Source organism: Fusarium subglutinans, assembly GCF_013396075.1.
Source record: "Fusarium subglutinans strain NRRL 66333 chromosome Unknown NRRL66333_c0000001, whole genome shotgun sequence".
Classification (NCBI taxonomy): domain Eukaryota; kingdom Fungi; phylum Ascomycota; class Sordariomycetes; order Hypocreales; family Nectriaceae; genus Fusarium; species Fusarium subglutinans.
Window position 1 is genome coordinate 334,265 of NW_023502064.1, and position 18,339 is coordinate 352,603.

Consider the following 18,339-nt stretch of genomic DNA (forward strand, 5'->3'; position numbering starts at 1 on the left):
GTTGGGATTGTAAGTTCATTCAGCCTCGCGATGCTGTGCTGGTCGTCAGGTGGCGATGCTTCAATTCTCAATGTTCATTCCTGGCACTGATGAAATTTGAGATTATATGCTATCCTGGTTGTAAAGTCATCACAGGCCTCGCCTCGTTTGGATATGGTAAAGTACCTAGAGAGGGTCTGAAAGGGAGGAACGCCTTACGTTGACTTGGCAGGTCCAGAATGCATTGCCACTGCATTATTTGATTTTCTTGCTTTTGTAAGTTACCTACCTAGGGTAGAGAGGTAGGTAATGTTGTTGACTCTTTCCCCAATGACCTGCAGAGGAACCGAGAGAGCCTTGCCGTCCAATAACAAGTTGCAGCTGAGAGCCTGATCAGGCTGTGCAAATATGCCATGGGTGATCAGCGATCGAGCTCTACCTATGCCAGCCTTTCAACTCTCCTTCAACACCATCAGAAAGTGAATCATCCGTAGTTTCACCCGATGGCAGAGCTTCTCGGTGTCGTCGCCGGCGGAGCTGGACTTGTTTCTCTGGCACTCCGGTTAGTCGATGGCGGCCAGAGACTGCGGCAGCGCTACAAGAACGCCAAAGGCCTCGGATATAACATCTCATGGCTGAGTGAGGATATTGAGCTGATCGGCAAGCAATTAATCCAACTCGAGGCCAGCGCAGGTAACATTTTGCAAGAGCAGCTTGGCCCGATCATGATGGGGAGATGTCGGGATCGGTCTGCCACTTTGGCAGATCGTTTAGCAAACTTGGCTGGGGACATACCAGGCAACTCGTCCAGAAGACAGATTATACGGATTACGTTCAAGTCAAGTCAATGGAAGAGTGAGCTTGGCGAACTTCAGGCCCTTGTAACTGGCCTCAAGCAAGACATATCACAGTACACTATTCATCCACTTATCGGCAGTGAGCAGTAAAGCTAATTATCAAACCTACAGGCTTTACATTATTCAGCAGCACTTATATATGCGTAAAAGCCAGAATTCGTTGGCTGCAGTGGATAGCACACCTTCGGAAACTTCAATCGTTGCTCTATCAACAGGAACTGCCTCCCCAGATAATAACCTGGACGCTACTACAGCATATCAGCAGGGAATCATTCAGTCTTCGGCATGCAACTGTAGTTGTTCATGTCACAAGAAGTGCACAGCGAGTGGCATGTTCTGGCATCTGCAATACTCTCCACTCGCCGAGATATTTAAACCCTGCAATAACTCGACATGTTCTGCGCAACGCTACCGTCTTGATCTTCGAGTGGCTTTGTATCGCTACGGGATTCCATTGAAAGTAACTCTTGGATTCGATCTTGTCGCCGAACCAGGGCGATATTCTCTTCAACCGTGTCTGCAGATTGAAACTTCCGTTGACTTCGACGCACCTGGGTTTGTGATTCTAGAAAAGCTAGCCCTCGAAGAAATAGACTGGATAACAGCAGAGAACGAGTTAAAAGACCTATATAAGGCTTGCTCTGGATTTGTGAATCAGGTTGATCCATTAGGTCGTGGCTATCTTGAGGATGGTCTCCCTCTACACAAGCTTGGAGTATCGCTAATGTAGACTATAGGTAGCCGCCTGTGGTTTCACGTACAATGATCTCAATATTATGATTACGGCCAAAGTTTTCGTAAGCCTAATCCAGCTATTTGTTGGATCATTCCACACGAAAGAAACGACTCACAGTATGGGGTTAGTTCCACAGCCCTTGAACTAAAACTTTGACACAACGCATTAACACCTCGAAGTCTCCTGAAACAAGTACGTATGATGATGAAGTTCGATTATTATAATGACTCTATGGCTCCTCTTGAAACTCTCGGGTGCGATTTCAAGAACGTTGTGCCGACTTGGGACGCATGGCCGATGCCTTACTCTGCTCTGCCGGATCCTTTCGATTGTCAGTTTATGAAAGTGTTACTTCAAATGAATCCAGGTAAGAGTCTCCTAGGGGGTCCTGATTCTGGACTGTTCTAATAAGATAATTCCCAAGACTTTGGAGACAGCCCTCCACTTCACGCATCTATACTGTTTGAATCAGATGCAAACTTCAAGCTCTGTCTTGAGAGAGCCGCATTACCCTTTGAGAAGATTGTGAATTTTTTGGGTCAGTCAACACTTCATGTGGGCGTCTGCCAGCCTCAGCGCATGGCTCAACTCCTGGCTGCTGGTCATCCAGTTGACCTTTGCGATAAAAACGGCGTGCCCCCGGTGATGTATGCGGCAGCAATGAACATCCCAGACGCAGTCATGATGCTTATAAGACACGGGGCCGACATTTACCCTCGAAAGAAAGACTTAAATATTCTTGGCCTTATCGTCAAAGGAGGCAACTGGGACTTGATATGGCAGATTCTGGACCTTGCGGCGGAAATGGACCCCGATCTGATACCGGAGCTGTTCAGAAGCTTCCTATCCAGCCTCCATAACAAGGAGTACGAAGCCTGCTATGCTGCACATGGTCCTGGTGGTCAGGATGGCTGTATCAACTTTTGGTCCCGGGTAATCTCCAAGCTTGGTAGTCCTAACTTCACCTTTGACGATGGCACTACATTGATGCACATGACCACTGATTCTAAGTCTGCGAGGGCTCTGATCGATCTAGGCTTTGAGAATTTCACTCAAGAGCAAGGGGATTTGCTTGAACATATCGCTTCGTTGCATGATCCCTCGCTGCTCCAGTTTGCTGTTGCGAATGGTGGCGACGTACATGTGCGCAATTTCTGGGGTGGTTTGATCGTTGATGCGCTTCTCTATGACCTTGTCGCGTGCAACTGGAAAGATTTCCCGACCATCTGGAAGACTCTACAGGTTCTAGTCGACAAAGAAGTTTCAATCTTGTCTCCGCATGGACACGTGAGAAATTTTACGGCTGCCGACTGTACGCAGAGTCTGAGATGGGAACTCGACAGATCAAATATATGGCTCTTGGCGTGGCTTGAGATGTTAGAGAATAAGAGGACTGTAGAAAAGGCCAAAGAAGTATCCCTGGCTGCTCTTCGAGAAATGTCCCTTGATGAAGCTGGTCTACATCACAAACACTGCGCAATTTGTAAGTATGACCTGGGCCCTGATATCGACAACGACCGATTTTGGGATATCACGGAGGAGATCAAGATTGATGAACTGAACCGAGCGATGGAATTGCTGGCGGAGAAGACATACCCAGAATTAAAGATGGAGGTCATGGTGCGTCTTCGTTGCCAGTGGAGGAAAAGAACCATGGAATTATTGCCTTGGCCTAGGCTTAACCCCCGAATCAGAGAGTTTCATCGAAACCGTGTGGTGGAGGAGTTAAATGAATTATTGAAGGTCATTCGAGTAAGTGTTTTCCACAGCTAACTAAACCTTTCCAAGCCATGCATTTTAACGGAATATCCATAGACATCGGAACATCCCAAGATTCCAGAACCATTTTTGTCTTCTTGGAATGGCATTGTTCGGAAGAAACTGGATTCTGGTCATTGGAACTTCGACTATGATATCGAATTAGGCCTGGTTAAGTTTGGGATTGGTCTCTACCAATGCGGCGGTGATCAGTTTGAGAGCTGGCTTCCACTACTGACTCAGATGACGGATGTCCTGCTTGCCGAAGAGAAGCCAGGGGCACCGAAGCCTTGATCGTCTTAGTCAAGCCGGTGGGAGTATCTTCAACAAAGATAGGTTTATATAGTGGGCAGTGGTGAGCACTACAAGATTACGGACGATATTTACTTTGAAGTGATCTACTATGTACTATACGTAGAGGTTCAACCTCGTGGCACTTTTTGGTGTGAACCTAAAAGACAAGGCTCTCCTGGCAACTTGTACGGCTCTTTGTAATTCATATCCCCGTGACGGTCCCTAGATGTTAAATGAATAATCAAGATCGACAACGGAATCAAATAACATCCGGTGCCGGTCTATCTAATGAGAGGTTAAGAAGGATGGAAAATTGGGGTGATTATTCTTAGGACCGTCAGGGATGGGAATCTGTTCGCGGCCATATATGCACTGTTTGTTAGGAGGCCAAAAGAACTTCAGACTTTTATCTCAAATGGTAGAAATAACCAAGCTAAAGGTCTCCTAAGGCTTTACCAAATTTGCCTAAATATCTTTATCACTCAGGATTGAGATTCTGGGGTTTCTGGCTCATTGGGTACACGTATACGTAGAGGAGAGTCCCCTTTATCAGTAGAGATACAACAGAAACTGGAGCCTCTACTACACTGACATAGTCCACGGAATGTGTTGCCTCTATATTAATGCATGGAAGTGTGCTGTCTCTATTCTCGCTGTAGTTCGAGGAATGGCTAAGCAGCTTCCATGTCAATTGAAGCCGGGTCGTCGGAGGATGGCCCCGGAGGTTCGGTCAGAGTCCAACAATTTGGGTCTTTCATCGCATCACCGAAGCATCACGAAATGTCTGATGGATTAAAATATGCCACATGTGATATTTTGAGCTAATAACGTCACAATGTTGCAGCTGCATACCGATCGATGTAACCCATTTTCCATAATCAGTGGCTTCCGTTGAAATGCCAAATGTCCGGGAGCATATCCCCGACTCCGTGTAAAAAGCGAGCGGGGAATTCAAGGACCGGGATCCACCAACTTGCAATTCGTGTTTGACTTGACACTGAAAGTCGCAAATTAGTACCAGAATCATGCATTGACAACTGATATGTTACTTGCGGTCTCGGGGCAATTGATAGCATTCTTACCCGGAGGTAGACATTCTCATTGTGACCCCGCGGACTGTGCACGGAGAAGCTGCGTCAACTTATCAATCTCATGTTGGCCTTATCAGATGGAAAAAAGCCATGCACGTTGACAAATCATTTCCAGCGCCGGTTCGCCAACGCCGATGTCGCCGGGTTTGCACCGAAGTTCACAACTTCATTAACTATCAGCATCTTTTCATTTGGCCAGTAATAAATCGATCTGCACTTTAGGGTTGAGACTACAGTGTCTGTACGGAGGGGAATACCGATGGACCGCTTGAAGGATCAAGAATCAAACGGATAAATTGCCGCTCCATGGTCCATGACGATGTGTGATTCGCCTCGGCATGTCATTAGTAATGAATGTTTTGGCTGGCATCTTATCAGATGCACACTAGTCCGGGTTCCCGGCCACAACCTACACCTAAGCTCTCGGTTTACTCCTCACCTGTGAATCCAATCGGACTGACTTTGCTCCACAACGTTTGATGAGGACGGGAGAGCATGATCAGCAAACGAACAATAAATTGATTAATTAATTAAACAAACAAACAGTAGAATAATAGTATTATCAGTGTTCATGAATGTAAAGTCAGATAAACGTCAATATAAAAAGAAGTGGAAAATAGGCGGGTCTTGAATCTGTGTCTCTCTTCTCCGAGGAGTACCGAGCTAATAAAGACGTAATGGCCGAGCAATCGAAGCTCACTGATTGGCCCTCGTCTGCTCCACACCACCGCAAGCCATTGCCCGAAATCGCCATCTCCTCAAGTCCCGCCCGCAACAAGAGAAGAGCATCTTTTTTTTAGGTAGCCAAACCCCCAGAGTCAATCCTCCCTCCGTCATCGCTTTTCGCCTCCCATTCAACTCAACTCAACTCTTGATCTTTGCATCATATCACTTTCTAATCTTGCATCTTACAACAATCCTGACAACCAAGGACCTACGCACAACCTGATATTCGACGACTTCGATATATCAACCAAAAACCTACAACACATATCACAATGTTCGCTAGAGGAATTCGCGCTGTCTCGCGGCGAGCTGCTGTCGCTGCCCCCCTCGCCCGTCCTACCATCCTCCCTGCCCGCCAGATCTCTCCCGCCGTCGCCGTCAACGCTACTCGCTCCTACCACGAGAAGGTTCTCGACCACTACTCACGACCCCGAAATGTCGGCTCCATGAACAAGAAGGACAGTGATGTCGGAACCGGTCTCGTTGGCGCCCCTGCCTGCGGCGATGTCATGAAGCTCCAGATCCGCGTCGACCCTGAAACCCAGAAGATCTCCGAGGTCAAGTTCAAGACATTCGGATGCGGTTCCGCCATCGCCTCCAGCAGCTATCTCACCGAGCTCGTGCGCGGCATGAGCCTGGACGATGCTGGCAAGGTCAAGAACACTGAGATCGCTAAGGAGCTCTGCTTACCCCCCGTCAAGCGTAAGTTTGCTACTCTGATATCTCGCTTACCGTTTGCTCCATTGCGGTATATTGCGCACTGTGATACTAACTCCGTTTGATAGTGCACTGCTCCATGCTTGCTGAGGATGCTATCAAGTCTGCCATCTCCGATTACTATACCAAGAACCCTAACGCCAAGGTCAGCAACCTTAGTGGTACCGGCATGAAGCTCCCTGAGGCCGATGCCGCTGCTGCTTAAGCGTGATAATTCATCAAGACAATCTCAACATTAAAAAACACGAATATTGCATTGCTTTTACGCCGTGTCACAACACTTGGGAAACTAGGATATGATACCCTCTTTGAGGCAGGATGAAAAAAAGAAAGTCGTTCGGAACATCAACGAAGGAGGGGGAGTCATCTTTGGATCTAGTCTGGAGTAAGATTGTCTGACGCAACACGTCTGACTAGTCTTTCCCTTCTTTATCCGCAACATTCATGTGATCAGTATTTGGGAGTCAGGGGTTCTTTATTTTATTTTCTGCCTGAAATCACTATGGCTGTGATTGGGCTTACCGGGGATGCGGCGAAGAAGGGGCATGTCTACATTGGAGCGGGGTCGGTAGAATGAGATGAACTGTATCAAATAGCTACAAGCGCGAAATGTCAAATGTCTTCATCAGAACAAATTCGTTGCCTCGTGAGTCAGTGAAGATTGATAAGCCGTTATCTAATGGGGTGATAACTCACGGTCTCCGCGGAGATGGACTGTCGTTGTGATGCGGCTCGTGTTATCAATCGTGCAATTTTCAGGGTCCATGTCTCGGTCACCAAAGGATCCTCGCTTCGTGCGCTACCTTAGACAACCTCATTTCTGGAGCCTGATGATCATCATGAGTTCAGTGAGCGCTCACCACGATTAACTGATTAACCTTGTGCTCATCTCCAGATGATCTCTCCATAAACCCAATTCCTAAGACCCTGTCCAATCGGTAGCAAGCGATCCTAGTTCCAATCTCATGATTCACCCTCAAAACTCCTTATCAATCACCCCACCGCAGCATATAAACAACGAAGTCTAATCCTTTACTCGTAAACCGTTTCCCAGTCTCAAATTCGCGTATACAAACCCCTTTCCTTCTAGTACCAGCATCATATGCACTCAATTTAGAAAACGAGATCTCTCATCCCTGCCGCAACTCATGCAAGGTCCAAGTTCTGCTTGAGAAAAAAACCTCCGTAGCGCGTCAGCATCAGGCCATTTTCCACCAAAAAAGTAAAGCCACCGTTGCATTTCGCGGGGTAGCTCGGTCGAATTGAGATGTTATGTTCCGAGGATCTGGGAGAGGGAAATTGAGTGCCTGTGGGGGTTTTCGTATCAAATTTTGGGTTGGTGAGGATTTCGGTGGTGGTGTAAGTGCGGGTTTGAGGTGAAGAACACGATTCAAGGCCGGGGCAGTTCTTGACTGGGTACATCAATGTGCTATTATTTGCTAAGGGGAATAGTCTCTATCTATCAGATCAACCGTCCGCTCTTGGTAAACCCATGTCTATCTATATGCATGCATCGCTCGATTCACAACCTTCGATTAAGCAGCTGGCAAATGAATGCCATGAAATCCCTGTCCAATCGCAAAATCAGCCTCTGCCCTACCCATCTCCTCCATTGTCTTTCCATTCAAGCACAGTATATACGCCGTCTCATTAACTCCATCGACGACCAGACTGAAGATGATACCGTCATCTTCTTCCTCTGCCCCAGGCCTTGGTACAAACACCGGCTCACCAGGGGTATACCCTTCAGGTCCTGTCCATATGAACGCTTCACTGGTGTCCAAATCTGTCTTTACCAGAGCGTCGACTGAGGTTGTCAGACCGCGCAGTGAGGCACTGTAGACATAGCGGTAGGGTTTGCCGGTGCGAAGGGGGTGGATAGTTGGGAGCTCGCCAGCGTGTGGGCTAGGAATGGCGAGGACTTGTTCTGCGCTGGAGGAGAATGTTGTATCTGGCGTTGGTGTTGAGGGTAACCTGAAGCGGTATCTTGTGAGAGTTGGTGCACAGTTCTTGTACCGGTCATTTTTGAACCAGTATTTCTTCGTAGCATCGTCCCGATCCATGAGAACATCGTAGTAGAAGCCCTTGATAATGTCCATATTTTCATACTTGGCCAAATCGAAGAACAGATCTGTCCGCTCAGAGCCATCCTCATCTTTAACCTTTTCCTCAAACGCATTGATGCTGTGGAAGAAGAAAGCAGCGGGTGTCGAGAAAGTAGCGACAAGCCCCTTTCCGTGTCGGCGATCAACGACAAGCCACTTGCATTTCCTCTCCTTATCGAATGGCTTCATTGAATCAATTATGTTGCCCTCCCATTGTGTCTTCAGTCCTCTCCATGCGTAGTGTGATGCCGGTATGCATATCACAACGTGGTTTTCTGTGAGGAAGAAACTGTGCATGTACGCCGGTGGAACGTTGAGATCAGAGATTGTAGCAAGGACCTCTGTTTCGCCTGAAGCAGCGTCAACTCGGAAGATTCGATATGTTGGGACGCGGCCGAATGCAAGGTTGAAGTTGAAAAGGTCTCCTGAGTCGGGGTCGCGTTGGGCGTGAGAGCAGGAACAGGGACCACTGAGAGAGGGGTGAAGATCGTATTGTGTGGTCTCGCCCAGGGGCTGAAGAGTTGAAGGATCGATGCGGCGTATTCCAGTGTAGTCTGTAGAAACAAACAAATTGCCCGTGTTCACTCGATGCCCAAGAGGTCCTGTCACTCCATTCGACACCTCCTTCGTCTTGTCATCCTTTGGCACACCGGGAACATTCGACAAAAGCGCAACATTATGATTCCCCAACTTTGGTTCAAAAACAGTCATGACCTTGGCAAATATCCCAACACAAGGATCAGCTTTCTGTCCAAACGTCATTCCTGATCGCCATCCTTTCTTCTTCACATCAGCAATCCACTCATCAGCCTGTCGTCTTGACGAGTACCACACTTGCGTCTCGCCATCTTCGGAGGGGATGATGTCAAAGCGATGAGTTTGTGCAAAGCCGTCAAACCAATGAGTTGTGAAGTGTGTGCCGCGGGCTGTGTCTTCAACGCGACTTTGGCCAGGACCAGTGCGATATAGAGAACCAGCGGCCCATGAGGGGATGGTGCCTTTGAGAGTTAGGCGGAGAGGACCGCGATGTTCTTCTAGACGATCGAACTAAACAAGTGAGCTTTAGTAGTCAGACCAGAGAGTGAAGAACTTACGGCGGCTTCGTTGGGCCATGATTTCCATGATTCGGCGAGGATGTTCGTGGTGATGTTGGAGGCGTCTTCTTGTTCGTGCTCTCGGGTGCGGCGATAGACACCCGGGCCGTTGAGCGCCATATCAAAGTTTGTTTGCGAAAATATCTAATAATAAGTGAGAAACAGTTGCTTTCGTCTCGTTTGCGATAGTATCGTTTGGCTTCTGGGGAAACAAAGATGCAAGAACAGGAGGCATGCTCTAAAGATAGGATATGTGTCTATGAAACAAGCGTGAAATGAAATTCAGCTCATGTGCCAAGTGAGAAATAAAGCGTCGGCTCTATACAAACACAACACAGTGCACCCTGTTGTCTGTTGCCTGTGTGTGTGTGTGTGTGTGTGTGTGTGTTTGCAACGCAATGCAGTGTTAGCACCGACGATGAACCTGCAAGTCAAGATAACCACTTTAAAGCTTCACTGTCGTCATTCAACTTCAGAACAATAAGACACAGCTCTTTACAAACCGCATCATGGTAATAGGGTATTTTTTAATATGGATCATCAAAGCTATTAAGTACAAAAACCCGCCCGTTGTACTCCCAGGCAAGGGCTGTGTAAAGTCAATGACGCTACCATCAGAAAACGAAACCGGATTCCGCGCAAGAAAACGAAATACCAAGCAAGCCCCGACACTTCCGCCTCGAAGAAATCACCACAAAACAACTCATCCTTGAGATGTCGGCACCCGAAGCTGAAGCTGAGGGAGGTTGTTGATTCCATCTACGTTACCTACATAACTCACTAAGTTAGTGGCTCAATACTTTGTGCGCCTTCGCGTGTGCGGTATTGTTCCGCTCGTCGCTTGCGGGGCCTATCAAACGGCTGAAGACGACGAGGGAAGGATTGTTAGTTTGGACGTTGGCGTTTAAGGGGATGCATCTTGCGTGTACTTGCGATACTGCGTTAGCGAAAGCGAGTATGGCTTGACGAGAATGTGCTTCGTTGGCATGGGCATCGTTGAGTTCTTGTTGTACGGCAGGCGGGGGGGTTGACGACTCGAGATTCCAGTGTGTGACTCTTGGTTGGATCCTGGCGTTTATTGGCTTGTTGTGCTAAATTTATTAGAGTAGGTAGGCTATTAGATTCCGAGGTCGTACATACATACTTACTATCAGGCGGTGATGGTGTATTGGCCATGTCCTGGGATATCGATGTCGGTGAATGAGGTCGGTCTTGACGGATACCTGTCCTGGTCGATATAAAGACACTGGCCCTATTGGATGAGAGAGAACATATATGCATGATGAGTTATTCTCCTGGAATCGACAAAATTGACAGAACTACGGATCTCATAAATACCAACCTTTTCATCTAACTAAACACCAAGCAAATCATGCATAAAGGTTAGATGACTTGCAAGGTATTGGATGTTTGCTTCATGGCTGACTCCATTCTCTTTACGTTGTCTTGGCAAGCAATCAATATTGATACCATGGTTTCACTAATTGCTTCCATGAAAACATTGGCAGAACATTGAAGCTAGACTCATGTTGAGTAAGGTATTCTGTTGTTGAAGGCATCCAATGTGATGCTGGAACCAAACATTTGGGCGGCGGGGGGCTTGTTAGTGGCTCACCCACTGAATCTGTACTGAACCTAGTGGACACCCTTCTGAGCGTCTATCTCTTTACACGTGATTGGCCAAGCATCATCAACATCAATAATTCATCAATATCAACTGTTATCACGGTTATCAGAATCAAAGATACAAGAATCTCACCATGTCATCTCGTCCAACAGCACCGACGATCCCGTCGGTGAAGCAGGCTTTCATCACCAGCCAAACAACCCTTCTTTCTCAGCCCCTCGCTCCATCCCGCTCATGGCAAGAAACCAACGACGCGTCAGATGAGGCTATCCCCGACCGCGTCGTTCAAGAAGTCCTCTATAATCTCAACCACACTATTCAACAGCATTGCCGTCGCGTGTACCCTCCGCAGGCTAGTCGCAGTATTGCTGAGCAGATCAATGATGTCTACACTAAGGATGCTGAGCGGAAGGTGGGGGGTCCAACTGATACTGAGGGCGGTATCGGCAGAGAGCTTGACTTGAGTGAGTACCTCAATATCAGATACGAGAACTTTGGACTGACTTTAGTAGCCGAAGATGAAGCTATAGAAGCGTTGCCCGCTTCCTGGCACTTGGAAAAAGACATCAACGACCATCCCATGGAAACTAAGCGGTATGCAGACGCTGTCCAGCAACTCACTGAACTCAACGACCAGCGCAAGCAACTTCGAGAGCAAGTCGCACGCTTAAAGCGCCTTCAATCTATAGTTGAGCCACTTCAGACAGATGAAAATGGTGCCGGTATTCAAGAGAACTTACTCACTCGCAATGGCCCGGTTGAGAAGGAGCTCGAGAGAATGAGACTCTTGTTGGCCAGAGTTGGTGGCCGTGTGCTTTCGCTGCCTGAGGAAGCTCCGAATGGTGAGGCTAAGGAAGTCAGTTTGACTGAGATGGGTGCACAAGGACGGAAGAGACGTGTTGATCAGTTTCTTGCTGATAACAAAGTGTTTCCCTCATGAACGCGCATTGAGAATGGGTTACAATGAGACGCCAAAATCTCTCAGTCCAGTGGCAGGCCACAACCGGCTTTCCTCACAACGCGAGGCTGTGGGCGATCTGCATCCCACAAAACATGTCACTTGTCCACTGTCTCGCACATCGTGTTTTCGGGTTCGGTCGGTCATCGCCGTCTGAAGTGATGCCAGATGCTTCACGGGAAGGTGGGCTTATTACACGCGCAAGAGCTAGGTCAAGCAAGGTCTACCCAATATGAGAGGAGCGAACCCTAGCTATGGGCTATTTTCCACATCTGCCATCGGTTCAAGACCGCTATTGAACGTCCGGGGCAGTGAGTGGAGGTCCGACTTGAATTGCGACAGCCGAGAGTGCACAGTCAGCGCTTACCATCAAGGGGGATGCTCCAACCAGTCTTCGAAACATCTCATGTATGTGTAAACGACTGGTTGGTGGACAAGGGGAATAACATCACCGAGGCTCAATGTCCAAGAAATAGTCAACCATAGTGCCTGAAGGATTGTTCTTTAGACACACTTCTCGCTTATGGTGATGATCAAGATGTTTGGTGGCATTTCTAGTTGGTGAGACCTACAAACAGTAATGGTCCAAGCCATTGACATAATTGTAGTCATATATCGAGCTTCAACGACGGTCAGCGTCAATAATTAAGAATTTGGTGCTCTTGCTACGGAGCAGTCACTGATCTCTTAGCTTATGTACCACCAACGGCCTCACTGCCGAGGCTAGCAGAGGATCTCTGTTCCCAATCTGGCACTGAATTGTCTCTCTGGTACGGTTTACAGTGATATATCCCAATGAATTGTGCCCTGTGCTACCCTTGACTCACACATTAGCCTAAGCTTTCATCTCGCGTACACATGTAGGCAATGCGTGAGACACTGTTTAGCCTTGCTGCGTCACTACTCTCGTCGGTAGCGAATCATAGGAGCTATCCATTCAGAGTCCTTGTCAGTCAAGTGCTCTTTCTGCGTCGTCTGCCATACGATATCGTGCCCAGTTGAAGGATTGGCCGTGGTCGAATACCCGAGAGTGCACAGGCTCAAGAGAGAACCAACACAGACGTCTAGTTCTAACCAATCAACGTTCTGACGAATCTAAAGGATATCTTGATGTGTATCAGTGGCTTGATGGCGATCTATTGTGCAGCGTTTGTGTGAGAAACCACCAGTTACTCATCACACAATGGCGCCGTCGATCATCAATGATTTGGTCGAAACACTGTAGATTGGGAATACATTGAGCCAGTGTCCGTTAGATATCGATAGTGAATCTACGAATCCTGCGAGAGGAGGTATGGCGGCCTTCGTGCTCGGTCATAAATACCGGCGCGAGGGTAGGTTGGACACGGGACATCTTACTACCTATACACTCCTTCTTACACACACATATATATAACTTCATCAACATGGACTCCAACAAGCCTCAAACTCAACCTTATTCTACCCGCTTACAGCGTATATACCGTGCCTTTGGCTTCGCCAAGGGGTACAACTTTGTTCTTTGGTTCCTCTTCGGCGGAGCTTTTCTTGCTTTTACACTATCTCGTTTTATATATCTCGACTTTGACGGACGACTATGTCCTGCTGAGCCACCTACGAACCGACCATACGGTTCAAGAGGAGCTGTTCCTGGAGAATGCTACTATTACCGACGTGGTGTTGGCAAGGCTGGTATAATCATGCATCTTGCTGGCATACTCCCAGCAGCTGTCCTGGTGGTGTTTCAGTTTCTACCAGTTATTCGACATAGAGCCCTCCTCGTTCATCGAATAAATGGCTATATCGTTCTCTTGCTGTCAACAGTCGCAATGATTGGAGTCTTTATGATCGCCAGACACACTTTTGGCGGCACATTGGAAATGCAGACTGTCACTGGTGCTGCGAGCATCTTGTTTGTTACGTGCATGCTATTGTCTTATATCAATATCAAGAAGCTCCAACTTGAGCAACATCGAGCGTGGATGATCCGTGGGTGGATTATCGTGAGTAATCATATAGAGCTACAATAAGTGACTTGCTAACACTTGACAGGCCGCTCATGTCGTCACCATGAGGCTCATCGGGATTATAATGGCCCAGATTACCAGCCGGATGGATCCTTACTATACTACTACACCATGTGCAGTCTTGGACTCAATGTTCTACCACAACAAGCCTGCCGTGGAAGCACTATACCCCGAATGCATTGGATTCTATACGGGTGATACTCCAGACCAGCGCGTCATCATCAAGGGAACATCGGGCGGACGACCCGATGAGATTGCAGCCAGTCTCAATAGTGCTTTTGGGGCGAGTGCCTGGCTTGCCCTACTCATTCACATCATCGCTGCGGAGCTGTATCTTCGCCTTACATCTGCCGAGAGTGAGAGATTACGAAAGGTGTCTTATAGGTGGTAGCAGAATGCTGGTATGAAAGATCCGGGCAATGCTGGGTTGACGGCGCAGAGACTTGGGGATGCGGAGCCGTGGGCATGTCCTGATGATGATCAGACTCTTATTGGCGACGGAGAGAGTTTTAGGTGACTGAACAGCACTTCATAGAAAGAGAGAGGACATGATCTCATCACATTTAACTCAGTAGACAATTAATACGAAGCATAAGATGCTATGGACAAGATGAGCGAGTGAATTCTTAGTTCTCATTCAGTCAGAGCATTAGAGGGCTATCCATAGTCCGTTTATCAAATACCAGACCACCAGTATGTCTCGTCGACCTTGAACGAGCCCTTGAGTGCCTTATCGGTCACAGCACTACTATCACTGATAATAACCTCGTACTCACCAGCCTCAACACACCACTTGTCCTTCTCTTCATCAAAGTAAGCAGCAGCGTACTTCTCCAGCTCAGAGATAGTCACCGTCTTGGACTCGCCAGCATCCAGCTCAACCTTGGCAAAGCCCTTGAGCTCCTTGACAGGACGGTTCACCTTGGCAGCTTGCATTGGGCGCACGTAAAGCTGCGCAACTTCTGCACCGCGTACTGAACCTGTGTTTTTTATGATAACGCTTGTGGTGAGCTTGCCATCCTTGCAGGAAACGTTGAGGTCGGAGAAGGCAAAAGTGGTGTATGAGAGACCGTGGCCGAAGGGGAAGTTGACTTCACGGTCGGCAAACTCATAGTATCGATATCCCATGTAGACATCCTCACCATAAAGTGTTCGCCCGGCTTCAGTTCGGAAATTAAGGAATGCTGGGACATCGGTTAAGCGCTTGGGGAAGCTCAGGGATAGCTTGCCAGATGGGTTTGCATCGCCGAAGAGAATGTCCGCAATGCAGTTACCCGTCTCGTTACCACCATACCACGCCTGGATCACAGCAGGGACTTCATCCAGCCAGGGCATCTCCTCCGGCGTGCCAGTCTGCATAACAACAGCCGTCTGCGGATTCGCGGCTGCGACAGCGGAAATGAGTTCATCCAGAGCTCCGGGAAGCTTCATGCTCTCACGGTCGGAGCCCTCCGTCTCCCAGTCCGAGTTGAGACCAGCACAAATAATGACCTGATCATGCTCCTTAGCGAGAGCGACAGATCGCTCGATTTCCTGCTTCGCATCGATCACCTTTGATGCGCCGACGCGAAGAGACCCGTGGCCGACGACGGGGTTGTCCAGCTTGAGGGTGAAGCTTGGGGCCGAGGCAAACTCAATTCTGATCTTATACTTCTCGCCCTTCTTTAGGTCTTTGCGACCGAGCTCTTCCCGTGTAGCTGTGCCGAAGAATGCGTCGCCGGCGATTTGCTTGGTCGAGTTATCGACGACAAGCTCGTCGTTGACGTAGAGGTTGGCAGTTCCGCAAACGATGACGCCAAACTCGTACGTGGAATCCTCATCGACTTCTAGAACGCCTTCTAGGTTTGCGAACCAGAGATCCTCGAGCTCAGAGTTGTAGTAGTCTACGAGGTGCATTTCCGACTTGGCGAGCCACAGCTCGTCGACGGGCTTGCGGGATGAGTCGCTCGGTGGCTTGTTGTACACCTTCCAGCTCATACCAGCCTTTCCGTCCTCACCCTTAGTCTGGCTTCCCAGTAGAGGGCTCAGCTTATGTGTGTATGCGCCGATAGTGTAAGCGGGCTGGCTACCGAGCTTTTCGGCGATGCCATCGTAGGGTGTCACAGCGTAGTAGGCAGCTAGAGAGGCAGAGCCACCGCCGTGATAAGTCGCAACCTTGGCGTTGGGTCCAATGACCAATGTCTTCTTATCCTTTGCCAACGGAAGTAGGCTCTTCTCATTCTTGAGGAGAACGATACTCTCGTTTCCTATCTTGCGGAGAAGAGCGGCTGTCTCGGGGGTATCGAGTGTCTTCTCAGGGCCGTTTTCCTTGACACCAGAGGCAGCGCACTTCTTGACAAACTTGAGGACCTCTCGGGCGCGGTCATCAATAACATGACCCCAAACCTTCTCACAAGCAGCTGCAAAGTTGAGGACGTCGCCTCGCCAGCGAGTAGGTCCAGGCATCTCAAGATCAAGGCCAGCCTTGATGGCGTCCGTGACGCTGTATGTGCCGTACCAATCACTCATAATCAGACCCTCCCAACCCCATTCTTCGCGCAACATGTCGTTCAGAAGCTTCTTGCTCTCGCTGCAAGAAGTTCCGTTGACACCGTTGTAAGAAGTCATGAACGCACCCGGCTGTGAGTCTCTCACAACCAGCTGGAAGGGAAGAGCGTAGATCTCACGGAGTGCACGCTCTGTGATGATAGCCTGGACGCTCATGCGCTTGTGTTCTTGGTCGTTGCATACGAAATGCTTGATTGTTGATTGAACACCTGTGCTCTGGATTCCGCGAACAAGCGCAGCTGCACCCAGACCAGCGAGAAAGGGGTCCTCGCCTATAGACTCGAAACCACGTCCTCCAAGAGGCGAACGTTGCATGTTGATGGTAGGGCCGAGGATGACATGAGCACTCTTTCCAATTGCCTCTTCGCCCATCTTCTTTCCTGCTTCTTCAAGTAATTCTTGGTTGAAGGTTGCACCGAGACCGGTACCGCAGGGAAAGCATGCTGCCGGGATTCCATTGAAGAATCTGGTGCCTCTTACACCGTTGGGGCCATCTGATAAGCGGAGAGATGGGACGCCATACTCTGGGAGTGCCTTTGTATGCCAGAAGTCAATTCCTGGGGAAATGTTAGCTGCTGCTGTTTCCATCATGTGATGCTACTGACCTGCAAGAAGAGAGACCTTCTCAGCGAGAGACAACTTCTTGAGGACCTCTTCGACGTTAATATCAGCCATTCTGGTCACTTCCCAAGAGGCTTATTCACGGGAGACGCAAGAATGAAGAGAAAATAAGTCAATTGGCAGGAATCAGCTCCTCTAGTCGACAGATAAATACTCGCGCCATGAACAAGCTGGAGAACCTGCCTGGGTAAATAACAACCCCGCAGCAACTCGTGTCTCTATTCTGCCTGATACATATGCATCCGTCGGGTGAGAAGAGAGCTCACTCTCCTCTATCATTTGTCAATCGACCATACCAGTTCGTTCTCATGATACCAGATGAGCATCTAGTTGGTGGTGAAGCCCCACGGATGATGAGCTTCTGGACTCTACCCGTGGATTAACCGACAATTTCCTCCAATCATAGAGCGTATCGACAGAAACTCATTTCAGGTTATCGCTTCGTCGGGACGAAATTCCGTCTCGTAAACTTCGGACAGAAACAACACGAAGCGCGGGGTTAAGCGTATTGCGTCTTCAATAATCATGAGATACGTGATGCCAGAGTTGAACCGATGGAAGGAATCGAACAAATTGATCATGTGAAGAGTCACGTGGAGACAATTTAGAAAGTTTGTGGAAGGTGGGAACTACACGGTTCTTCACCTCGGCAGGGGCAATTCTCACGTCGATCAATACCCGAGATTTCCACCTCTCAAACTCGGATTAACAAAGGAATCCTGATGAATCCGATACCGAAGATCGGGCTCTTTCCGATGGATCCTTCAAGATCCAACTACTTACTTTACGGGTACTTTTCAAGCTTACTACCAACAAATTGAACGGGCCGAGATTTAGCAGCAAACAAAGAGATACTGGCCAAGACCCGATCACTAACCGGCAAAATGAACCAACATGTTTGCTTTGTCTCGCTCCCAAGTCCATGGTATCGTCGCCGCCCCAAGGCCCAGGTACGAACGGAGGGGTGGTGGTCCCGCTCGAGTCTAATCGTAGCAGGTCCACACAGAGCCTTCGACAGAAGAACCACGGGAGATGAGAGCTTTGGGAATAGCTCCAGTCTTGTCCGTTCCGATGAAATTCCGAACAAGACGGCGTCGATGGCACCCGGCCCGAACTATTCGGACTCGGGCCGGATGATATCCGGTCCCACGGAGGATTCACACGGCGAGACCGTCGACCACGCTATGTATGACGAGTAAATGGTGGCAGATGACGAAGAAACT

General features: G+C 48.7%; 7 protein-coding genes across 7 annotated transcripts; 5 read left to right on the forward strand and 2 right to left on the reverse strand.

Annotated features, from left to right (window-relative positions):
* Window positions 1–482: 482 nt before the first annotated feature.
* On the forward strand, window positions 483–926 carry FSUBG_115 (uncharacterized protein; the record flags this gene model as incomplete). Its single annotated transcript, XM_036676188.1, has 1 exon — window positions 483–926. One exon carries the CDS (start codon window positions 483–485, stop codon window positions 924–926), a length of 444 nt encoding a protein of 147 aa, XP_036544253.1.
* Window positions 927–1,803: 877 nt separating this feature from the next.
* On the forward strand, window positions 1,804–3,624 carry FSUBG_116 (uncharacterized protein; the record flags this gene model as incomplete). The annotated part of the gene is made up of 3 exons (XM_036676298.1): window positions 1,804–1,903; window positions 2,045–3,324; window positions 3,388–3,624. 3 exons carry the CDS (start codon window positions 1,804–1,806, stop codon window positions 3,622–3,624), a joined length of 1,617 nt encoding a protein of 538 aa, XP_036544254.1.
* A 2,089-nt stretch (window positions 3,625–5,713) lies between these two features.
* FSUBG_117 (nitrogen fixation protein) lies at window positions 5,714–6,363 on the forward strand (the record flags this gene model as incomplete). Its single annotated transcript, XM_036676409.1, has 2 exons — window positions 5,714–6,143; window positions 6,227–6,363. The coding sequence occupies 2 exons, from the start codon at window positions 5,714–5,716 to the stop codon at window positions 6,361–6,363; spliced, it is 567 nt and encodes a 188-aa protein (XP_036544255.1).
* Window positions 6,364–7,693: 1,330 nt separating this feature from the next.
* Window positions 7,694–9,477, reverse strand: FSUBG_118 (beta beta-carotene 15 15 monooxygenase; the record flags this gene model as incomplete). Its single annotated transcript, XM_036676520.1, has 2 exons — window positions 7,694–9,310; window positions 9,358–9,477. 2 exons carry the CDS (start codon window positions 9,475–9,477, stop codon window positions 7,694–7,696), a joined length of 1,737 nt encoding a protein of 578 aa, XP_036544256.1.
* A 1,640-nt stretch (window positions 9,478–11,117) lies between these two features.
* Window positions 11,118–11,924, forward strand: FSUBG_119 (kinetochore fta4; the record flags this gene model as incomplete). The annotated part of the gene is made up of 1 exon (XM_036676631.1): window positions 11,118–11,924. One exon carries the CDS (start codon window positions 11,118–11,120, stop codon window positions 11,922–11,924), a length of 807 nt encoding a protein of 268 aa, XP_036544257.1.
* A 1,424-nt stretch (window positions 11,925–13,348) lies between these two features.
* Window positions 13,349–14,339, forward strand: FSUBG_120 (uncharacterized protein; the record flags this gene model as incomplete). Its single annotated transcript, XM_036676743.1, has 2 exons — window positions 13,349–13,924; window positions 13,974–14,339. 2 exons carry the CDS (start codon window positions 13,349–13,351, stop codon window positions 14,337–14,339), a joined length of 942 nt encoding a protein of 313 aa, XP_036544258.1.
* Window positions 14,340–14,623: 284 nt separating this feature from the next.
* Window positions 14,624–17,170, reverse strand: FSUBG_121 (beta-glucosidase; the record flags this gene model as incomplete). The annotated part of the gene is made up of 2 exons (XM_036676854.1): window positions 14,624–17,052; window positions 17,101–17,170. 2 exons carry the CDS (start codon window positions 17,168–17,170, stop codon window positions 14,624–14,626), a joined length of 2,499 nt encoding a protein of 832 aa, XP_036544259.1.
* Window positions 17,171–18,339: the final 1,169 nt, after the last annotated feature.